The sequence below is a fragment of the Littorina saxatilis genome, linkage group LG4 (assembly GCF_037325665.1).
Source record: "Littorina saxatilis isolate snail1 linkage group LG4, US_GU_Lsax_2.0, whole genome shotgun sequence".
Classification (NCBI taxonomy): domain Eukaryota; kingdom Metazoa; phylum Mollusca; class Gastropoda; order Littorinimorpha; family Littorinidae; genus Littorina; species Littorina saxatilis.
In genome coordinates this window covers 43,308,907-43,331,406 of record NC_090248.1, presented here as the reverse complement: position 1 = coordinate 43,331,406, position 22,500 = coordinate 43,308,907, and the positions used below count along the sequence as shown (strand labels likewise).

General features: G+C 43.1%; 1 protein-coding gene across 2 annotated transcripts; it reads right to left on the bottom strand.

Annotated features, from left to right (window-relative positions):
• Window positions 1-2,486: 2,486 nt before the first annotated feature.
• LOC138964810 (proton myo-inositol cotransporter-like) lies at window positions 2,487-22,377 on the bottom strand. Of its 2 annotated transcripts, none has more exons than XM_070336849.1 (12): window positions 22,133-22,377; window positions 14,607-14,859; window positions 13,855-14,057; window positions 12,877-13,036; window positions 11,870-12,032; window positions 10,613-10,818; window positions 9,938-10,049; window positions 9,209-9,369; window positions 7,874-8,006; window positions 7,062-7,297; window positions 6,154-6,306; window positions 2,487-5,355 (listed from the first exon to the last, which is right to left on the bottom strand). In XM_070336849.1, the coding sequence occupies exons 2-12, from the start codon at window positions 14,821-14,823 to the stop codon at window positions 5,156-5,158; spliced, it is 1,944 nt and encodes a 647-aa protein (XP_070192950.1). In that variant the 5' UTR covers window positions 14,824-14,859; window positions 22,133-22,377; the 3' UTR covers window positions 2,487-5,155. The 2 variants fall into 2 exon arrangements, with proteins under 2 accessions (XP_070192950.1, XP_070192951.1); XM_070336850.1 differs by lacking the exon at window positions 22,133-22,377 and adding an exon at window positions 21,922-22,018.
• Between the last annotated feature and the right edge of the window lie 123 nt (window positions 22,378-22,500).

Genomic DNA, 22,500 nt, shown 5'->3' with positions numbered 1-22,500 from the left:
ATGTCCCCCCTGGCGGCAGGGGCGGATCAGTTCATTTTATGACTGTTTTTTTCAAAAGTATATTGTGAAAGATATGGGTGTGAAGGCGCGAAGCGCCGAGCCGACGGCGCGAAGCGCCTAGCTTGCTAGGGGGGTCCGGGGGCATGCCCCCCCAGAAAATTTTGAAAAAAAGGATGCAAAATGGTGCAATCTGGTGCATTCTGAGGATGATCATTACCAGTTTCAGGCAGCAGATTTTGTCACTGATTAATACCCCAAAAATTGAAACTCAATGTAAAACTGATAAAGAAATGCATACCTCATTCAATATTTTAATTTTTTGGCTGGGGGGGGGGGGGGTCCGGAAACCCTAGAACCCACCCCCCCCCCCCCCCTCGTTGTGGCGGGGGTCAGGGGGCGAAGCCCCCTGAAGCTGACGGGTAGGTCATATTCTGAGATAGGAAAATGGTCGCTCCTTGCATGAAACGGCATAAAATAAGCAATAATAAAAAAAAAATTAAATAAGTAAGGTACATGTTTAGGCTAGGGGGGGGGGGGTTGCGCAACCCCCATAACCCCCCGGTAGTCCGGCCCTGCACCCACACCCATACACACACCGACACACACACACACGCACACACACACACACACACACACACACACACACACAGAGTCACTGGTACCGGCCCGGACACGCACACTGACGTTCACACTGACAGACTTAAAGCGGACTTGCTCAGATGATTCACAGTTAAATTATGAACAGTATTACTCAAAAGAAAACATAACAACAAGGCACACAGGTCTGATTAACTATATATTCATGGTTTCAATACATCATACACATCATGTCAATCGAAGTAGAGTCAATATAGTCAAAATAGCAAGATAATACATTCCGAAGAGCATACCAACAGATTTGAATGACTGTCAATGGCATATCAGTCTGTGACAGATACAGAACAATTTTGAACATAGCCTCAAGCATAGAGTTCGTTAGGTAAAAGACGTTACCAATAATAAGCTGATTTTTGACGGTCGATTATCCTTAAAATGTCCTGAACGAATTCAACCCGACAAATGGTTGATAAATATCTTCATGCCGAGCGGAAAAACCAACATCTAACTCGTGTAACTCATTCTTAGTAAGGCTTTTGCAAATTACGAGATAGAATAAATCGAGTAGGAGAATGTTTGACATAATAGCCAATGAATATTTGTACAAACAAACACACAAACAAACAATACTGGCCTTCAGACAATAATTTGCAGATCTGTTTGAATAAGTAAACGTATGAATGAGTAAACGTTTGAGAAACTGTTGGCACACATGATCACATGTCGAAAATTAATGAAAAGCGAAACAAAAAATGAGAGCAACTGAGAAAAGGGAATGGTGTAGTATGCACTCTGTATGACGGCTTACTAGCGCCAAAACCACATAATTATAATTTTCACGTCAAACTGATTGAAATGTTCACGAGAAAATTACAATTATCAGTGAAAATGACTAATCTTCTTCCCAAGATAAGGTTTAACTTTCCGTTTTGACTCAAGGAATCCGTCTGAAAGTGAGCCAGAACTGATAATTATTAATGTTCACGTCAGTGAAAATGTTAATAAGGAAGTGATCATGTTTAAGTATCAAGTGTTCATGCCTAATTATCAGGTTTCAAGTTCATGTTTAATTATGGTTTTGGCGCTAGTAAGCCGAGGACAACTGAACTGAAAGTTAGTAATTAACACTGTCAGTTAACATTAAAGCTGTGAATTACACAGAACACGTATTAATTGAAATGTTCACGTGATAACTGGGTAACCCCAGGTTTTGGCAGTAGTAAGCCGTCATACTCTGGACTAGAAGTCGTAACATAAGGGATAATAATCACGCGTGAGCAGACTTCTTCCGACCTCTTCTGCGGGCACAGGAATAAAGATTCCGGTAATAATCATATTCATCGTTAACATTCATTCGGGTAGCAGTGTTAAACGTGGAAATAAAAAGTAAGTATAGCATCAACAAACATTGTAATAATCAACAAGGCTCGAGTGTTAGCACGGTCGCATTATTGCCGGGGTAGGAATATCGAATCCGGATTAACATCATGATTATGGTGATACTGAACATTTCGAAAATACAAATCGGTAAAAATGATTATTGGATGGAAACGCCAATGCCATGGACACTGAGCCACAATGTTAACGTTATCAAAAACTAGTAAATACAGGGGCGGAGCAGTTAAGCCAGAGGGGGGGGGTTACAACCTGGGGTCCAGGGGTAGACCCCTTGTGGGGTACATGGGCAAGGCCCCGTTGGGGGGTCTGGAGGGGTTCGCCCCCCAGAAGCTGAAGAGTTGTAGCTATTTTATGAACAATTTATGGCTTATCCTTGATTTTAAACATGATCAACTGGTGTCAGCAGCCACTCATTATTACTTTTAAAGTTAGTATTAATTTTTTTTTACAGCCGGGGGGGGGGGGGGGTTCCGGAACCCCTGTAACCCCCCCTAATCCGCCCCTGAAATATATACGAGCATAACAAGTCCCCCCGTTGTTTGCATATGAGTAGCCCAACATAATCTGACAGGTAAGTGGACAGATTATCGTCACGCTCATAAGAACAATACCTAACTCAGTGTTCGGCATTTCTGCAGTGAGACTACAGGGGAAGCTACTGGAAGGGTACCTATCATGTGTTAGAGAGTACAAACTCTCAGACCATCGGAAATCATTGTCACGGTTACGTAAGCAAACTGACTGCCGTTCTCGTTTCTGAGTTAGGCACTTTTCAACAGAGGCTGCTGTTTTCATACAAGAAGACTTTTTTGGTGTGCAAAAGCTTTTTTTTTTTTAGGTTGTTATGCAGCTGTGCTGATTGAAAACGTTGTTGCCAGCTCTTTAACTCTCGCTTATTCCGCTGCCAACCGCTCGAGATAGGCAGTTTGCAACTTATTACTAAAATAAGATTGGCAGATTGTTCAAAAAACGGAAAACGTTTTTCTTGTTTTTCTCAAAACACTAAAAAATGACATAGACAATTATCTTATGAGCGTGACGTTACACTACCCAAGGGTTTCTTTTGGATGTATAAAAGGTGATCTGGAATACAAACCTTGATCGCAAGAAATTCAGGACGAGACGGGGCGAAAAACACACACAAACACATCATTTTGCTTTGTTGAAGGAGCGTTGTACAGTGAATTCGGAAACAAGGATTTAATGAAACCAGGCGTCGGTCACCATATTATATGTCACAGACGCACTAAAATGCTGTTCACATGGTAGACTTTCAACTAACTTTCCCCAAACTTTCAAGCGATTTTAGTCGGCGCCAAGTCAAATCAAAATCGCTGTCAGTGTGAACAGCGCAAACGTTCAAACTAGTTCTAAGCGGCGATTCTTGGCAGACTTGAAGGCCAGTTTAGGAAAGTCTGCGCAAAGTCTTCCATAAGTCACGGTCGAGTCGAGCAGCGCTCAACTGAGTTTTTGAGTCGCGGCTAAATCTGACCTAAATCGAACCTAAAAATTAATCGTTGGGGCCGTTCACATGGCAGAAGATTTGCCGACTTGCCCTCAGTGACTCGTGAGCGACTTTAAACCAACTAAAGCTGGGGGAAAGTTGGAATTCTACCTAGTTAACGGCACTTAAAAAGGCAGGGTTGAATGACATGTGACCTACTGAAGGTTTGCCTTGCCAATCGAGAGAAAAACCGACTGACCCATATTCATTTTGAATAATTCAATGGCCCATCGGTTTTGTGAAGAATCAGTAATGTGCCTTATTCTGCACTAATGCTAGCTTAACATTCTTAAGTTTTTCTAAAAGGATTAAGAAGGCTAACTAGACTTGAGCATGCTTCTGGTTTAACTGTAGATATGATAGGCATCTCATAATACGTACACGCCCGGGACGAGTGATACGCAATGACAACGTTGGTGGCAAAAAATAAGACCATGCAAAAGGCTACATGAGCCCTCTTGAGTTGTCTTTAGAGCTAATCCACGAAAACATTCTCCCTTGCATTATTTTAAGTAAGAAGTATAAGAGAGGCCTGCTTACAGTGGTTAATTCCATGTCCTTGATATTGGAAACCAATGTTGTCTCTCTCTCTCTCTCTCTCTCTCACACACACACACACACACACTCACACATACATACACACTCACACACACACCCACACCCACACAACCACATTTAGACGGACGGACAAGCACGCAAGCGCGCGCTCTCTCTCTCTCTCTCTCTCTCTCTCTCTCTCTGAACGCAGACTGGAGGACTCCGACAGAAACAATTCTTTTAGGAAAGTAGCGTTAGACTCGCGACATGACAAGAAGCATCTCCTCCTTGAGTCTGATGACATTGTTTTGATCTTGGATTGTGCACTAGTTGAGAAAGACCATGGAAAACATGCCATCATGCACTGGTTTTTCAAGCAGGATGAAAGATACCTGCTAGATAAAAAAAAAAAAGACAGTTCTCAGTAACATTCATACCTGGCGACCTGTGCAAAACAGACATTATTACCAAGAGATCGATGATGCACGCTTGTCGCTTCTGACTGTAATCAAAGTAGTTACTATCTACATGGGCTAACTCTGCGAGGCAAATGTTGCTGGTAAATCCGCGATGTATAGAAAAGATCATATTGACTTCGAGCGGAACTGTGAAGTAATTTTTACCTGGCATGGGTACCTTACTAGCGAATGTCTGTAAATATTTCATGTAAATATGTTCATTTTCAAAAGTGTTTTACCAATATTGTCGATAAGGCTTTAATTAGCTAAAGACATTAAACTATCAAACCGTCAAACCGTCTCTCTCTCTCTCTCTCTCTCTCTCTCTCTCTCTCTCTCTCTCTCTCTCTCTCTCTCTCTCTCTCTCTTCTAATTCGTCCCACGTGTCTTCTGCTTCCTCACCTGCTTTAAAAACAATCAAACAAACTAACGAACATACACAAAACCCACCAAGAACGATTTTTAGCAGTGAAACGATGACATTCATCGATTAAACAGTCCGACCATATCAGATGTTTTGTTTTTGCTCAGCAAATTCAAATCCCGCTCAACCCTTTCCCCACAATTCACTGCTTATGAAAGAGTCATCTATGCGAAGGATAAAACACTGTGAAGGATAAAGCAACTCCGCCACCACGACCCCTCCCCCCCCCCCCCCCCCTCACGGGTTGTTGTCCACAACTGGGTGATTCTGCATTGCCACGAGACTATCACGCCGTACAGACCGCCAGCGTCTCTTCTGAATCGGGTTCATGAAGAGCTCCTCCACCTGTTCCAGGCTCTTGCCCCGAGTCTCTGGCACCAGCAGGAAGAAGAACAGCAAGCCCAGCAAGGAGAAGCCCATGAACATCCAGAAAACACCTGCGTCCACACAGGCATTCGACACAATGTTGAAGACATGTGGTAATGATAAAGAGTCAACACAAACAAGAAAGGTTAGTTATTGCAAACGTTTCATTTTTCACATGACGAAACGTTCACAAGTATGTTGACCTAATGGTCTTTATACTGGACCTCTGGTATCATGACTTTTACATTTCGTTTTGAATAACATTTTTAACATAGACTGGAAATCGAGACGACGGTGGTGGTGTATGTATGTATGTATGTATGTATGTATGTATTTATGTATGTATGAATGTATGTTTGTCCAGTGTCTTGTCCCCACATTAAGCAGATTAACTCTACCTGTCCCAAGATAGGCCCATTGGTTCTAAGAGGACGTTAAAACTAATTATCATCATCATGTATGTATGTATGTATGTATGTACATGTATGTATGTATGTGTATGTGTGTGTGTGCCCACGGTATGTGTGTGTGTGTGTGTGTGTGTGTGTGTGTGTGTGTGTGTGTGTGTGAGTGTGTATGTGTGAGTGTGTGTGTGTGTGTGTGTGTGTGTGTGTGTGAGTGTAGAGCGATTCCGAGAAAACTATACTGTGTGCCCACGGTATGTGTGTGTGTGTGTGTGTGTACGGTGTGTGAGTGTGTGAGTGTGTGTGGTGTGTGTGTGTGTGTGTGGAGCGATTCCGAGAAAACTACTGGACAGATCTTCGTGAAACTTTACAAACAAATTCTTCCAGGTGGTATCTTCAGACAATTTTGTTTCCTTTTTTCTACGCGTCTTTGATGACGTCATACCCCCCTCCCCCGACACTTACCGTAGATGGTGATGGCCTCAGTGAGGCTGAGGAAGGTGAAGGAGATGATGAGGTTACTGATCCAGGCCGAGGTGGCGGCGATAGCGTTGCACGTGCCCCGCGCCCACAGCGGGTAGATCTCGGCGTTGATCGTCCACGGCATCGGCGCCATCCCTGTCAGCAAATACAGGTCACACACATCCGATTCCTGGATAACTTGGATATTGTTTGTGTAGGACAATAGACGGTGTCGGGTTTGTATTGGTTTGGGGTTCTGGTGCTTTAATTCGATCCAGAATCATGTTTGCAGGCTCATTTTGTCCGTTGGCCCCGTTCGCAACAGACGTTGTTTACATATTTGACGACGTAATTATACGTATGAGGTTCGATTTGAACGGTATGGATTTGACATATAAGAATACATTGAATATTGTTATCTTAATCCACATCCTCATAAATGTCGGGGTCCTTATTTGGCCTATATGGCGGAGGCGACCACGGTGCAAGGGAAGCTCTATGGCAGTCTGGACGACATACAGCGCACGGCAACATTTGCGCGGAGAACCGGCGTTTCCATCTGAGTGATCGACAAGAAGAAGAAGAAGATTTGGCCTATATGGTCCGCTGGACCCAAAAAGCAACAACTAACTAACTGACTAACTAACTAACTCATAAATGTCCAAGTCTCGTCTACTGATAGTCCCTCTGAAAATGGAACAGAAAGTTTGTACATTTTCACTGGGGTTACCCTGTAAATCATAGCCAACGGCAGATACGGGAATGTGGTTGAACGTGTGACTTAATTGTGTATTGTGTTAGCTTAAACGCCCTATGGGCCTAAATCCGAAATAAAAACCTTGACAACGTAAACTTGCCCTTTCAAAACCGCACTGAGGTGGTGCCCCAAAATACTCGTAATTTCAACCCACCCGGAGCAAAGAGCAGAACGAAGAGCGCTATGCCAAGCGTGGTAATCCAGCTGTACTTGTCGCTGGGACAGTAGCCGTGAGCGAAGCGGAACTTGGCGCCATTAGCTTCTGACACGTTGCAGCGCCCGTAGAGAGCTTGCTCCTCATTGGTTGCTGTTGGCAAACAGGAACCGGAAGTATCGCCACGTTTGTTGCAGAACCCACAGCCATCGTCTTTGACGCAGGAGAGGCATGTTCTGAGAATGAAAAACAACTTGTAGCTAACAATTGATTGTCGTGTTCTTAATGAGAGATTGCAAGCGAAAAACGATGAGAGTGGTAGAGGGACAAAAAAGACACGATAGCTGAGAAAGGGTAACACAAAATAATAGTGAAACGTTTTCAGTACAAACATGAATTTTTAGTGTGAGTAAATTGTCTCTCTTCACCTCTCTCTGTCTCTCACTCATAAACACAACACAAATACACCAACACACATGCTCAACACACACACACACACACACACACACACACACACACACACACACACACACACACACACACACACACACATACACACACACTGATACCCCTAATCCTCACAAACACACATATACACACACACACACACTACACACACACACACACTGATACCCCTAATCCTCACAAACACACATACATACACACACACACTCACACACACTCACACACCCTCCCCTCACGCACACACACTGACCCCCCCCACACACACACACACACACAAACACACATTCTGTCCACATCCTCCTCTACCTTCTATACTTATCCCCACGCCGGATTAGAAGTATACGTACTGATACTCATTGTAACAACGGCCAATAGGAGTGCCATTACTGTAGGTTTCGATGACAGCAGTGTCAATGGTAGGCGTGTAGGTCTCAGACAACTGAAAGCCCGTCGCAATGACGGCCAACCCGCCAATTGTTCCTGCACAACAGCCCGACAATTGAAATAATTATTACTCTGTCACTGCGTGTCTGCACAAACTAAACATCAGAAAGAGAGAGATAAACAAAGTTAACATCAATTGTCATCATTTTCACGAGTTTTCATTCACAAGCACCTGGGAAATAAATCTCATGTTCCCCATGCAATAAATCGAGGTGGTGAATGGGTTTGAGCTTTCAGGTGAAACGTGGATTGTCAAAGTAAAAGCCAATCAGGCTGATTGTTTGATGTGTGGAACCATCGCGGCTTTGGATTTGTGTTTCCGAGGACAACGATTGTAAGCATTCACTCTAAAAGACCCAATCAATGTTGATAATTACTGCGGCGACTCATGGTCAATTTGGAACTTATCTCTGTAATCGCAAAATCCACAACGAAAAGTCATAGACACTTAAAAAGAAAAGAAATATGTCCAACACTTACTGAACTCACACGTATGATCGCAGCTCTGTACATTTTCAGACTGGAAGAAAAGCGTCAACAAACTACGTTTGACGTCACATACAAGGTTGACGTGTTATCTCGAGCTACTGTGACGATGCATTGTGGCCCGGAGTTGGATTCTAAAAATTCGTCTCCCTGTGGGTTATTGTGCATTTTGTTGCACAACCAAAATGATGACAAAAACGATGTTTGGTGGCTTGTCGTCAGACCAGCATTTTGTTGTTGGTCCTCGGGGAGCATATCGCCTTTTGTCTCATATTTATCAACCGCGGCCTTTGGCCTTGGTCGATAAATATGAAACAAAAGACGATATGGTCCCCTTGGACCAACAAAAAAGCTGGTCTGTCAACAAGCCACCAAACATCTTATAATGTCTTACAGATCTGCTGTGTGAACTCATAAACCAAACATCACTTCATGACACCATTTTGCGAAAACCCATCAACCAAACATCAGTCCATGACGTCATTGTGTGTGAACTCGTAAACCACAGATCACTTCATGACATCCTTTTTTTGCGAAAACTCATCAAATATTTGATACGAACTCATAAACCATACATAACTCCATGACATCATTGCTCCATGATGTCATTGTCTGTGAACTCATCAACCTCAGATCACTCCGTGATGCAATTGTGTGTGAATTTATCAACTAAACATCACTCCATGACGTCATTGTCTGTGAACTCATCAACCACGCATCACTCCATGACGTCATTGTGTGCATGAACTCACCGACCATGCTCCAGAGGAGGAGCGGCCGCCTGCCGACCTGATCCACGATGTGGATGCCGATGAGGCCTGAGAGGAAGAGGAGGGCGTTGGGAAGCACCACCAGCCACACAGCCGCCTTCACTGGAAACCCTGCCATCTTCATCACCGTGCCAGAGTAGTATCTGTCGTGATAAAAAAAAAGAGAAACAAAGAGAAATAAACGTTGTAGAGAGGTCTCATGAAGAGGTAAGGAATGGCGACATCTGTCCAATAACAAAACCTTGTACACACAGGAAACACATGGTCGACCATTTAAAACAACGATTATCGCGGCGAATGAATGACTCCGATGAGTATGTTGTGCAGTGTCCGCTCGATATGACCCCAAAATAGACACATATCAGTTAACGATTTGTTGCGGCAATGCTGGATCGCTTACCCCGAATTGTTTGCCTGAGGTCACATGAGTTTTGCTTGAGGTCGAGGTTACGGCAGCGTGTGAAACTGATGCGCGTGCTTTACGATTGCTGCAGGCGATCAAGTGAATCGTGGCTCCGAGCGTAGTTTTAACTGGTCGACCATGTGTTTCCTGTTTTTGCGAGGTTTTGTTAGCGGGTCGTAACTCTTCCACAAACCTTACAAATCCTGGCAGAGTTTTGTTCTCTCCGAAAATCGTCTATTGTGTACTCTTTGGAGGGTCGATTTTAGCGCAGACTAGCGTAACAGTAGAATATCTTTGCCAGTACTTACATGGCTGTGTTGATGCCGCACCATTGCTGGAAGACGAGCAGTCCCACACCGACTAACAGAGCACGACGTGTGTGTGGTGTGGATAGTATACGACCCAGCAAGCGCAATCCCTCTGTCACAAACAACATGATGTGGATGAACAGTCTGAAATAAAAAGTAGTGTTCGAAATGTGTGATGGAGAGCCGAAATGGTTTTCACGACTGAGAAAGTGTGTGCCTTTAAAGATTTTCCCATGACCAAACACAGAAACGAATTTCTCCATTTTAATGGAAGTCTTGTAGAATATGGATTATTATTGCACTTGATTCTGCAGTTTTGAATCGCATCGAGTTTATTGTAATTGACTGACATGGGAAAAACTCGAACAGCTAATGGCTTGCTTGCTGCATTTTTTCGAGACCTCAGCAGGCTGCTTCAACCCTTCTGTTTTGCTTCGCTGGTTTTCTTTTTGTGCTGCATTCTCTCAGCTCGGGGAAAGAATGGTTACTGTAATGTTTCTTTTCACCTGAAATCTGAGTATGGCGGTGTAAATTACACTCATTTTCTACATTGCAATTTACAATTAAGTGAAAACATCAGTTCTAACTTAGCTGCAGTTTTCACGAGACGGAGTGTGCATTTAATTTCCTTTTCTACATTGCAATGTACAATAAACAGAAAAGATCAGTTCTAACTTAGCTGCTGTGCTTGGGCCTCTTCCACGCTGGCCTGAATGTTGCGCATCTCGGCGCTGACGTCACTGACACCGCGGATTTGAACCAGCACCCGCTGGGCGCGCTTGACGTGACCCTTCTCCACCAGCCAGCGGGGGCTCTCCGGCATGAAGAGGAACCCGATGAACTGGATCACTCCCGGCACGGCTGACAGGCCCAGCATGTACCTGTGTTCGTCAAATCAACCATCAATGAGTGATGTAGTGTGTCTCTTTTTCGTTTGTCAAGTCCTTCATAAAAGAAGCGTTCATCACGTTTTTAATTTTTTTAATTTATGTTTTAATTTTTTTACATGAGTAGCTTTCATACTTTTCAGTTCATGGAAGCCTGTAGCAATACTATCATCGTAAATCAAAATTAACGGCATGTCTTTGTTCCAAACTTCACTGCAAATATTTATTTCACAATTACCATGACAGTCAAGAAAACCGCCGAGTTGAAGTTACGCAGACTCAACTCAACTCCATCCGGTTTCACGGCCATTGTGCCGACTCTGACCTCCTCCCTTCCCTTCTAACAAACATCTTCACAATAGCTGAACTAAGCACACATGCACATTTTGACCTAATCGCCGGCCTAAATTAATGTTTTTGTTCTGGTTTCGAGCTCCCTCTCACTAGCTAGGCTCTTCATTTCCCAGTAGCCATGCACTTCATCTCCCACGAGAATTTTAAACAGGTGTTGATAGGGAAAAAAAACACAGCACAAAACAAGAAAAAAATAATGATTTAGACAGCAGATTGTGGTTTTATTTTTTATTTTGTATCCACACTTAATGTTACGCCATATACAACGAGAACGATTATTTTGGACATTTGATTTCCACATTGTAAAACAAGTTATTTGATATTTTATTTTTACAACGGAGCGGGTTTGTGTGTATGTATTGATGGAATAACCTGCATTCCTCTCTTTATTGTTCTTGTATTTTTGTATTTATCAATTTTTTTTCTTTTTTTTCTTTTTATGTACCCCCATGGGGTTCCTTGAAAATAAAATTTGACTTGACTTGACTTGAGCTAGGTTGTAAACCTCCCGTTAGCTTGGTTGTACCCTTCCTACACTGTTCACCTCCAGCTGACGGAGCGAGGCAGATAACTGAAGCCTCCAGCGATGAGACTGTACGCTTCCAGCTAGCCAGACTGTTAATCTCCTACCTGACAGACTGTTCGCCTCGCATTACCTGGGCTCTTAACCCCAATTAGCTAAGCTGTTCACCTCCAGCTGACGGAGCGCGGCAGATAACTGAAGCCTCCAGCGATGAGGCTGGAGATGAGGATGCCGAGGTTGATCATCATCTGCCACATGAGGGTCAGGCGGCCCCGCATGTGCACGGGTGACGACTCCGCCACGTAGATGGGCACCACCACAGACGCCAGACCTGAGGAAATACAGACCAAGGCAGACATACTTCTCACAATCTCACTAAGTAATCTTTTTAAAAATGTTTCTTCTTCTTCTTCTTTGTTCATGAGCTGAAACTCCCACGTTCACTCATGTTTTTGCATGAGTGGGTTTTTACGTGTATGACCGTTTTTACCCCGCTTACGCCGATTTCGGGGGAAGCATGCTCGGTATTTTCGTGTTTCTATAATCCACCGAACTCTGACATGGATTACAGGATCTTTTCCGTGCGCACTTGGTCTTGTGCTTGCGTGTACACACGAAGGGGGATAAGCCACAAGCAGGTCTGCACATAAGTTGACCTGGGAGATCGGAACAATCTCCACACTTAACCCAACAGGCGGCCGCGGCCGGGATTCGAACTCACGACCTTCCCATTAAGAGGCCGACGTCTTACCACCCCGCCACAGCACCCGTCTTTGTCCAATTTGATATAGGCTACCACTAAAATTACTAAAAGTGATTTATGTTTCATAGGATGAAGCCAAAAATCAAATTAATCTCACGTAGCATCCTGTGGTGAGTCTTTCAGTTTTCTCACTTGATGTCTTCTTCAGAGATACAAAAATGGGTGCGGGTAGAGTATGAAAAATCTGCTTATAAAATGTGTCGGGGTCATCAATATAATAAGAGACCATTGATTTCTTTTTGGGTCCACCTCTTCATTCTTTCCTTGTACACTTCTCGGCGGAATACTTCAAATCACGGTTAATTTAGGGTTTAATTTAGGTTTTAGGTATCACCACATGTATACAGTAAGCCTACTTTATACACTACCACATGCAGAGAAACATTGAGGGACAATGCTTTTGACCGCTCACCAATGCCGAGTCCACAAATCATGCGACCGACCAGCAGCAGTTCCTTGTTGGGCGCAGCACCCATGACCACTCCCCCAATACTGAAGATGACACTGCCGATCAGCAGAGAGGGGCGGCGTCCTATCTTGTCAGTCACCCAGCCACCAGCCAGCGAGCTGACCTGCCAGAGACAATAAAATCAGCATCATTGTTTTTTATCTTTTTTTTTCTTCTCTCAGTTGCATGCAGACTGCTTCTACCTTTTTTCTTTCAAAATCAACATATTTTCTTTATATCGTTATAGCAGTATTAAAGTTAGCCTTGTTTCATCAGTCTTTACCGTTGGAGCAAGGTACAATTTAAAAAGTTCTGAACAATATCTATTTTTCATGTTTTGCTGAGCCAAAGCCAATGAAGCATTTACAGATATTATTGCTGGCTGACTCACGTGATCGCAAATCTTAAACACACAACTCTCCAAATTGAAATACCGTTGCGAGCTGAGCTTATAAGTTATATAGTTATATTGACAGTTATAACACAGTTATGAACAATGTCCATTTTCCAATGCCGAGCTAAAACTGCTGAACCATTTAAAATATTCTCCGATCTGATGGATCGTGATAAACGTAGCGGATCCCAAATGCTCAATTCAGTGTAAAACTCAAAGCAGGATCTAGGCGGAAGGGGGGGGGGTGCGGGGGGGGGGGGGGGGAGTGTATCCTGGGTTCCGGAAGCCCCCCACCTCTTGCGTAATTGTCCCTTTTTTAAATCAACTGTTAAAATTTCACAGCATCTGGGGGCAACGGCCCCTAGACCTCCCCCCCCCCCCCTGCCTGGCCAGCCCCTGTACCCTTGCCTCATTTTGGAAGCCCTTCCCTCTCATGCGCTATTAGAGGTGGGTTTTACCACTGGATGTACCACTGCAGATATCCCTCCGATTGACAGACATGCCAGCCGGTATCCGCAATACTCAACCAACTCCCAAAGCTCGCTTACCGCTGCAGTGCCGACGGCTGCGCTGACGATGGCCTCCGTCCAGAAGGTGGAGAGCTTGAAGTAGGGCCTGAAGAAGAGCATGGAGCCGGACACGATGCCGATGTCGTAGCCCATCAAGAAGCCGCCAAGCGTGGCGAAGAACGTCAGCACGAACACGAACTTGCCCGTCGGGGGGTGCGGCTTGTCTGGGGTGTCCCGCACGTCTGTTTACACGAACAGATCAAGTGTCTCGTTTAATCAGAGGAAGGACGTGAGTAAAACAATCACTGACTAAGAAACTTGATTTAGAAAGATAAAGGAGTTTTCCAACAATCGCAGACATGTCCGAGAGATAGACCCACCAGGAGTTGGTATGAAATGGTTCAGAAATTAAAAGGAGTAAAAGAAAATCGCACGAATGTCCGAGAATATTCAGAATTTGTTCAACAAAACCAAAATCAGACGGTGCTCTCGGTGACGCCGACTGACCTCAAACTTAAGGGGTTTTCTCCGACATGTACAAATTGAACACTTAAACACCTTGCTGTTGATCCACATAATCAGAAGCACACGTATACCTTTCTCCCGAACAAGCCCCACCTAACAGTTCGGATGTAGACTAACTTCGATCTCGCGTCCTTGAGTTGAAATTTGCTTTACCTGCAGGACCTGGGTGTTCCATCACGCTCCTCACAGGGGGCGGCGTTACTTTTCCATGCTAAACTTAGCGTTCTGACCTCCCTCCCAAAAAGGCTGATCGCTCAGGTAGGTACCTTTCTCCTGGTCATCCTCCTCGTCTTCTCTGGTGGTGGTGGAAGGTCGATATACTACTTCAGCGTCATGTTGTCCCTTGCCCACAGAGTCCTTCCCAGTCCCTGGTTGTTCCCCTGGCTCCGTCTGTGTCTGCGGTGTCTTGTCGTTCTCCGTGCTCTGGCCATTGCTTTCTGTCCCTGCCGTGTCCGGGGTGGTTTTCATGTTGTCCAGTTCCATTACGCTGGTGAAAGCGGGGGCAACGTCTCACTCGCTCTGAAGAAACGATAGCAGAAAAGAGATCATGGTAACAACAGAGAAGAGAGAAAGATTTTGTTTTGCTTTGTTTTATTACTGTTTACATGACATTTACATAAATCTATAAATACGAAAAAGCAAGCCCACGGCTTAAAGTGGTGCCTTAAAAAAAACCTTGAGTTCTTACATAAAAAGGTTGATTGCATCAGCCCAATATTTCTTCCCGTTCATGACTGTCCAACATTGACGGGTGCGTGCAGAGGATAGTCGACAAGGCTGCGAGGTGATCCTTTTTACATTTAGTCAAGTTTTGACTAAATGTTTTAACGTAGAGGGGGAATCGAGACGAGGGTCGTGGTGTATGTGCGTGCGTGCGTGTGTGTGTGTGTGTGTGTGTCTGTCTGTCTGTGTGTGTGTGTAGAGCGATTCAGACTAAACTACTGGACCGATCTTTATGAAATTTTACATGAGAGTTCCTGGGTATGAAATCCCCAGACGTTTTTTTCATTTTTTTGATAAATGTCTTTTATGACGTCATATCCGGCTTTTCGTGAAAGTTGAGGCGGCACTGTCACGCTCTCATTTTTCAACCAAATTGGTTGAAATTTTGGTCAAGTAATCTTCGACGAAGCCCGGGGTTCGGTATTGCATTTCAGCTTGGTGTCTTACAAATTAAATAATGACTTTGGTTATTAAAAATCTGAAAATTGTAAAAATAATAATTGTAATTTTTGTTTATATAAAACGATCCAAATTTACGTTCATCTTATTTTTCAACATTTTCTGATTCCAAAAACATATAAATATGTTATATTTGGATTAAAAACAAGCTCTGAAAATTAAATATATAAAAATTATTATCAAAATTTTTTTTTCGAAATCAATTTAAAAACACTTTCATCTTATTCCTTGTCGGTTCCTGATTCCAAAAACATATAGATATGATATGTTTGGATTAAAAACACGCTCAGAAAGTTAAAACGAAGAGAGGTACAGTAAAGCGTGCTATGAAGCACAGCGCAACCGCTACCGCGCCAAACAGGCTCGTCACTTTCACTGCCTTTTGCACTAGCGGCGGACTACGTTCAGTTTCATTCTGTGAGTTCCACAGCTTGACTAAATGTAGTAATTTCGCCTTACGCGACTTGTTGTGTTTGCTTCTCTTTCGTGACAGGATAATAGATTCATAACGACATAATCGAGCCTGAATGGCCGTGACATTTTCATTGTGCATAAACATGGACATTTGTCTTTTTGCACCACATTGCATTACTTATACATGTAGCACAAAGACAACAATCAAAAGCATAATCGTACATAAATACACGTCTAAGATCAACATTTCCTGATCAAATTACCCGGTCGCTTAACACCTTCCTGTTGATCAACATAATCAGAAGCACATGTACCTTTCTCCTGAAAAAAGACCCTCGTAACAGTTCTGATGCTCTTACCGAGGAGGCATTAAATTGTTTCTCGGCCGTACTGGACTAGCCGTGTCAGTTATTCGTTCTCACAGATCTCAGCGTGTACAACTATTGCAACTTATCATGAGAAACTTCAACTCCTGGCTGTAGGCAAAGAGTAAAAACCGCGACTAACGGCTGTACATATACTGATATAGGCTTTTTTTGAATCAACACCAAAATGTCAAATCGCAAATAAAAATCCCTGTGCCACAGCCTCGGTAGCTATATAGTGCCATGAGATTTTACAAATTTGAAATTCTGAAATGATGTCATGTCTGAGGTGTGCACAAAATCCAAAACCGATTTAAGACATTCAATGTCCGGTCGTCCTGTATATTCTTTGTAATGCCTATGCGTAAGCTACCCCCCCCCCCCCCCCCATCCGCCCCCCCCCCCGAAAAAAATACAAAAAAACACCCCACCACAAAACAAGAGAAAAGAAAAGAAAAGAAAACAAAACAAAACCAAAACTAAACAACAAACCTGTCCATATCAACATGTGGGTGTGAAAAAACCTAAGTATTGACGGTATGGTCGCACTTAGAAAAACGAAGTAGGGCCTATGGCTTCTCATGCAAAAGGGTATGGTCTGATTCGCAAAACAGCCACTGACTACAAATGAACACAAAACTACCATAGACCGGATACGATTCCCTGGTATAGTGCAGTGTTCGCGAAGAATAGCAACAGACAGTTTTATTGACACATCTTACCAGTTCCTTTTCATTTGTAAATACTATGACCACACGGTTTTGTCGGATAGCCCTTACCTTTCCCACACGCGATCGGGTTGTGTCTCAATGCGAGAGAGCATAAACATACTACGCTGATAGCAGGAACAATGCCTGCCGAATGCACCGTTATCATCCATCATTTCATACCGTGGCACAAGAAATGTTGCAGGGGAAAAAAATCTACTCTTGTACAGACCGCAGGCAGAAGGTATCGTGCACTGGACTACTACTATCACAGAAAGACTACAAGGTATGTCACTCACCTTCGAGTCTTCTGTGTTCTTGGAGTCGCTTCCTGGGGAAAAAAAATATTGTTTAAGACGGTTTGCCTCTTCCTACAGTCTGTGTAAGGTCAAATAAATACAGTTGAATGATTGTTTGAACTTTATGTACCTTTAATTTTCAGCTTCCTCTGCTGCAGGTTGTTATTAACCATCATTTGGACGAATCTTCGTTTGCGAGCCGCTAATATCCACTTTGCGTCAAATCATGCATCCGCACCGAATATGCATACCAGCGCTCATTGGTCTAAAACATATGTAAATATTGTGCAGCAAAGGGAAGCTACCCACGGGAGTTTTCACTTTCGGTATTAGTGAAGAACCATTTGCCACTTCATTCAAAATGAGGAAAACGTAATTTTTTGGGTAAGTACTGAATTTATGAATGAACAAGAAACGAGCGAAAAACTAAATTGTTTCGTTTTATAAAATTAGCTGAAAGTAAACATTATTTTTTCAAAATTATATGTAGATATAGTCTAGTGTGTTGATGCATGTGTGTTTTTTTAATGTTATCGCTGTTACTGTTGTTAGTGTTATTCGCAATCTGCATCATGCATGACACGACTAATGATAATTATCTTTGTCGCTAAAACGGCCATCCATAATCCCAGCGAATTTGTGGATTGTGGTGCCGCTCAGCTGACTGGCTGCAATACCTGTTGTTGCCGTGATGCGGACTGTTTTTCCTGTTTGTTCCAGTTGACATTTTAATTTTTTAACTAAAGTAGACTTTCCTGTGCCGGCTTGACCTAACAAAAAAAAATTATGCCCCCCAAGAGCAGCTTGGATAACGTTGGCCTCTGCCATATCGTTGCCACTCTTCGTTGCACGAACGGAACCGATGCAGACGATTTCAGTCGACCAATGAAAATAATCATCGAATATCCTGTTATTAACCAATATGTGACCCTCCACCACGGATTGAGTCGGATGTCACCTCGCAGGGTTCTGCGCTAGGCCTAATATACGTCCGTGGGGTGTACGGTATCAGTGTGAGGATCACCTTAGTCACAGGCTTATATCTCTAAAATGTTTCGCTCTTTTTTAAAACAGTTTTCACCACTGGATAGAGCATCAGAATCTCTTTAAGAAAATGTAAAAATATAAATATCATGCAAAGGTGACATGCGACTCATTCCGTGGTGGAGGGTCACATATTTTTCCCAAGGAAGCGACTCCAAGAACACATAAGACTCGAAGGTGAGTGACGTACCTTGTAGTCTTTCTGTGATAGTAGTAATCCAGTGGACGATACCTTCCGCCTGTGTGCAGACACCAAAACATGTTCTTTGATATCAACAGTGAGAAACCTTCATAGTTGCTCTGAAAGATGTATTCCGTGTTTTTTTTTCCTCCTTCCTTTTCCCTTCTACAGATCTCCGTATCGTCCGCCTAATCAAATATTAAACAGCTTTTAAGAGCACGTGTATAAGCTTTGCTTGTTGTGCTCCATTGATTAATTTGTTTATATGCGGCATTGTTATGATTTTCTTAATAGAATTGTTAAAACCAAACCTTAATAGTCTGTGAATGACCGTGATGCTGTTTCTGTGTTTGTTTGTTTGCTGTATGTTATCCTGCTTGTATGCAATAGGCTGCATGATTGGCCCGTGATTTTGAAGATTTTTACTATATGTATTTGTGTTAGTAGGTACCCTCTTTATCTTTCCTCTCGTCTTGATTGCATGGCAGCGTAACAGGTCCCTAAAAGTTCGGTGGTACTGACTGGAACAGAAAAGTTTCTACGTCGGTGTGCTGATTCAGGTGCCTGTGGTTTTCGTATTGCTGCGCAACATGTGTTGTAGTTTCATACAAAGAGTTGCTTGTGCTAAATATCATCATCGCAGCTCCAAGACCTACTTGCAGGCACGCCGCAGACTGTTACTACATTGTGGTTGCTCTCAGTCTGGCTCACAAACTTTTCTGCTGCTACTATTATTTTTTTCTGCTACATGTACTATTATCGTGGTCTAAGTCTGGTTGCGACACCCGCCGACTCTCTCTCTCTCTCTCTCTCTCTCTCTCTCTCTCTCTCTCCCTCACACACACACACGTACACACACACATACACACACCCACACCCACACCCACCGTCACACACACACACACATACGATCACACATACAGACGGACAGGTGAACAGACAGACAGACAGACAGACAGACATACGGACACAGGCAGACGGACAGGTGAACAGTCAGACAGACAGACAGACAGTCGCTAACTGCTCTCTCTCTCTCTCTCTCTCTCTCTCTCTCTCTCTCTCTCTCTCTTAGACAGGCAGACAGACAGACGATCTCTGCAAGTTTCAAGCTTCGTTTGGTCTTATTACAAACTCTAAACTATCCAATTAGGCTACATGCAGCATAAGCAGTCTCTGAGCAGAGATAGGACGGAGGTGTGACCGCCGGATGATGCGATTAGAAGTATAAAGACCGCAACATCTTTCTCTGCCTGCCAACCCCCCCCCCCCCCCCCCCTCCTCTCTCTCTATCTCTCTCTCTTCTCGTGTCCCGATGTTTTCTCTTTTTTGTTGCATTAACTGTTAGTTAATGAATGTCTCTATTGTAATGTATAAATACAGAAGTCCCTTATTGGGTGATGGCTGGATGTAACAAAGCAAATGTGTATGCTTAATCCATCAATTCGAAAAATAAACATTGATTTAATGTGATTTGGTATGTTTCTCTGTTCCTCTCTCTCAACCTCTCCCTCTCACGGGACACAAGCCAACTGTTTCCATTTTTGATGTTGTGCTTTGCTTTTATTGTCTTTGTTTGTGAGCTTGTTTGTTTTTTGTTTTTTTTGCTCCGACTCTTGCGTTTTACATTGGCTATTGTAGCACTATACAGCTGTTCCCTTTTCAAGGCCCTTGAACCAGTTTTCTGAATGTGCAGGTCGATATTGTGCTGTACCTGTTCCATGTGTGTGTCAACGACAGTCATCCATGCATGGAGGCGTCTTGTAAAATGCACAGTTCTACCTGTGTACAAATAAAAGTCGGTTGACCATCTCAGATCTGGCCAGGCGTTAACATGGCATACCCCCCTCCCCCCCCCGTCCACTTGGACGCATACCAAAAATCAACAGCCAGGAAGCTTCCTGCGCAAAGTTGGCATTTAAAAAAAAAAAAAATTTTTTTTTGGGGGGGGGGGGGGGGGGTTAATTTTGTAAAAACCACCAGTGTCAATCTGCAAAATTAATTCTTAAAAATGTTCAACTCTGCACAGTAAGCAATGAGGATGTTGAGTTTTGGTATGTGTCCAAGTGGAGGAAGAGACTTATGTCATATGTCATGCACAAGCTTTGAAAGATCTGAGATCGTGTGCAAATCTGTTTTCAGTGGAAGGACTGTGTCTTTAAGTATGTTTAGACAGCTCAATTGTTCAAAAGACATGGTGGCAATGACATCATGAGACTGGTAGGCCTACTACGGGACGGGTAAAAAGGCTGACCTTAACCCCTTTCGAGGCCCAGAAAAGGGGACATCTTTTTTGCTTATTTCAAGCAGACTTTATAAGGAAATGATTAACCAGAGAGACTTTTGGGATTGAAGTAAATGTAATTTAGATTAGGTATACCTTTGAGGAACTTATTCTGTTATTATCTACCTTACGTAACAACAAGTGAGTAGAACGCGATATATTTTCATAAGAAAAACAAAACAAACAAACATGTTTCAGCAAACCGCAAACGGGCAATACTCCGAATCCTCAAGGCCATGCTGGTGTTAAGAACTCAGATTACCCCCTGAACTCAGTTTACTCACAGGCCTTGTTTATCCTTGGCATTCGATGTCCTTAATCCATAATCCCGCATAAACTCCACACTGACTATGCCCCTTCCCTTCTGAAGTACTGACGATCGACCTGTTACTTTGCACTCACGGGGTCTCATTCGTTTACCAAAATAATGATATTTACTTCATGACACAACCCTTCCCTTTCGTCCTTCAAGGGACGTAACCACGTTTACAAAACAATCACATTTTAGGGCAAAAGCTATCAAATTTCACCACGAATTTCCTTCACTTGCAAGAAACTGATATGCTTTTCTCCCTCAAGTAAGAGTACCGTTTTGGTAGGAAAGTCAATGAGGAGTTTATGCGAGATCAACAAAGCCGATGAGAAAACTGAGTTCAGGAGTAATCTGAGTTCATTACACCGGCGCCGCACGGCCACTTACCGGAGTGTCCCCTGCAAGCATAATCGTCAATGACTCAATTCGGGCAACTACCTAGATGCTAAAAGACGGTAGCCTATAGTTCAACACTGATATTTACAGCACACAGTTCAGGTTCGGTTTTGCCGAGCACTTTCAAGAATCTTTCTTATACTATTTCCAAAAAAACAAAACAAAAAACAACAACACAACAATAACCGAGAGAACACTCTTGTTTGACATATGCACACATTATATTATATTTCTTCTGGACATACATGCAGTATGTCATAAGTATGCAGTATTTCCATAAGCTTACCATCCCGAAGAAGGCAGTAACGTGCCGAAATATTGATTATAGATATAAACGTACCTAACCTGGTTACTGGTGTGTTTTCTTTTTATTTAAATGCAGTATAAAAGTATGAGTACTTGCGTTCGTTTGAAGTACTTATTCCACACAGCCAGTTCCACCTTTCTAATTGAGCGACAGGATTTCTGCAAATCTAGTCATGCATCGCCGCGGTAAGGAAGCGAAGAAAAAACACAACAACAAGATCGCAACAATAGTAACACCGACGCAAATTGCACTTAAACATGACATGCACCGGTTTATCAATTTGTTACGGATTATCATACTGACCTCGCTATTCAAATGCAGTTTTACGTCGCTGAATCACTTTCTCCAACACGGTTTTAGAGGCAACAGAAAACTTTTTCTGACACAGCTAGGGAAATCCGATAACAACAAACAGCCTCAATGCAAATGTTTCTCACACACATCTGCAGCTGGTTTTACAAACAACACATTTCTTATCTGATAGCGAAGTAGGCGACGCGGCTCAGAGTGGTGAAAGCAAGCACAATAAAAACAATAACAACGAAACCGCAGCCTGAAATTTCTGCACCTGACTCGGAAAGCGTGTCACTTACTTACGACCGGAATATATCGTTGCCAAGTTTCTCAGTTATCTCACTGCTACGTTTCAAAGCGCTGTTAAGCAAAAACCA

Excerpts from the sequence above, each read along its gene's own strand:
- LOC138964810 (XM_070336849.1), bottom strand. The coding sequence starts at position 14,823 with ATGGAACTGGACAACATGAAAACCACCCCGGACACGGCAGGGACAGAA. Across the intron at positions 7,298-7,873 it reads CGTTGTTACAATGAGTATCA|AACATGCCTCTCCTGCGTCA; the intron begins GTACGTATACTT and ends TTTCATTCTCAG. Across the intron at positions 5,356-6,153 it reads TGAGGCCATCACCATCTACG|GTGTTTTCTGGATGTTCATG; the intron begins GTAAGTGTCGGG and ends GTGTGGACGCAG.